Source organism: Adiantum capillus-veneris, chromosome 8 (genome assembly GCF_014529385.1).
Source record: "Adiantum capillus-veneris isolate H3 chromosome 8, ASM1452938v2, whole genome shotgun sequence".
Classification (NCBI taxonomy): Eukaryota; Viridiplantae; Streptophyta; class Polypodiopsida; order Polypodiales; family Pteridaceae; genus Adiantum; species Adiantum capillus-veneris.
Window position 1 is genome coordinate 156,626,649 of NC_140938.1, and position 1,217 is coordinate 156,627,865.

At 43.9% G+C, this 1,217-nt stretch overlaps 1 protein-coding gene across 1 annotated transcript; it reads right to left on the bottom strand.

The window, feature by feature from the left end:
• Positions 1-359: 359 nt before the first annotated feature.
• Positions 360-1,217, bottom strand: LOC147453230 (uncharacterized). The gene has a single exon (XM_086519357.1). It carries the CDS (start codon positions 1,215-1,217, stop codon positions 360-362), a length of 858 nt encoding a protein of 285 aa, XP_086375483.1.

The window sequence follows — 1,217 nt, forward strand, 5'->3', positions numbered from 1 at the left end:
TATTCGCTTGCTCGGGGATCCTGCTGCTGACTTGTCGGGCTCGGAAAACCAATGCTTGACCTGCATAATGTCACATATGGCATACATATCATGAGGACGCTAGCTCAAAATTACACCTATCATGTGTCCAAGCACCCTGTTATCACTCTATCTACTGCTATGCATCTGCTCCTGGCTATTTCCTGGGTTGACATGACTTGGGAGCACCATCATTGCCCACCCCCTTGTTGAGCATTCATGCTCAACCATAGAATTATTTAGGTATCAAAAAACTGCATAATAAGTGAGAACATGATTGCATAATAAGAAGCTATATGTAGTATGTACAACTCTATAGATAGATAGAGAGGGAGATCTTATCAGCTGCATAAATTCCCCGGATCAAATGGAAAGCCATAGGCTCTCCCAACTGTGATGCAAACTCCGCTAGGATAAAATACATGGCATTGAGCACAGCCATCCGTACGTAGTACATGTATAATCAACCACTTTTTTGCACCTATAATCCCAAAAACAAGCCTCTCATGCATCTTGACATAGCATCGATCTTCAACTACCTGTATCCATACGCCGGCTTCATACACAAAACAAGCTTGTGAACCAATCTGTGAAGCATCTCCACCATACACCATGATTTTCTCACCTGCTAGAGAGCTCTCCATAACATACCTCTCATCACAAGAGCTTTGCAAACTGTGCAAAACTACCTGCAAAGCAACTTTCAAAAGAATGTCCATCAATAGCATAACACCCACCTTGGGCAACCTGTCTTTCACTACTGCTGCTTCTTGCATAGCCAAACCTACATGTGTTCTAAGCATGCTCACTGTTGGAGGTTCTTTAAATGGGATACACTTTAGACCTGATTCACCATGCCAATCTTTGTCCACCATATCCTTTGATGCTTCATCTTCAACCACTTCATGCAAGAGCACACCAGATTGCTCAACCACCTTTGCCTGCTCTTCAAGGACTTCTTCTACGACCATATCATCTGCTAATCGAGAAAGAAATCCATGATCTATTACCTTGTTCTCAGGGATGTTGACATCGTCCCCACCTTCTAGAATGCACGACCGCTGTTCAACAGAATCAGTAGGGCAAGGTTGCCCAACCCCCTGGCTAGCTTCTTCCTGCACGGCTTCGACCATCGCTTTGCCAACATCTTCAAGCTTGTCTTGTGAGCTTTTCACATCTTCATTTGCTTCTTCATGCAT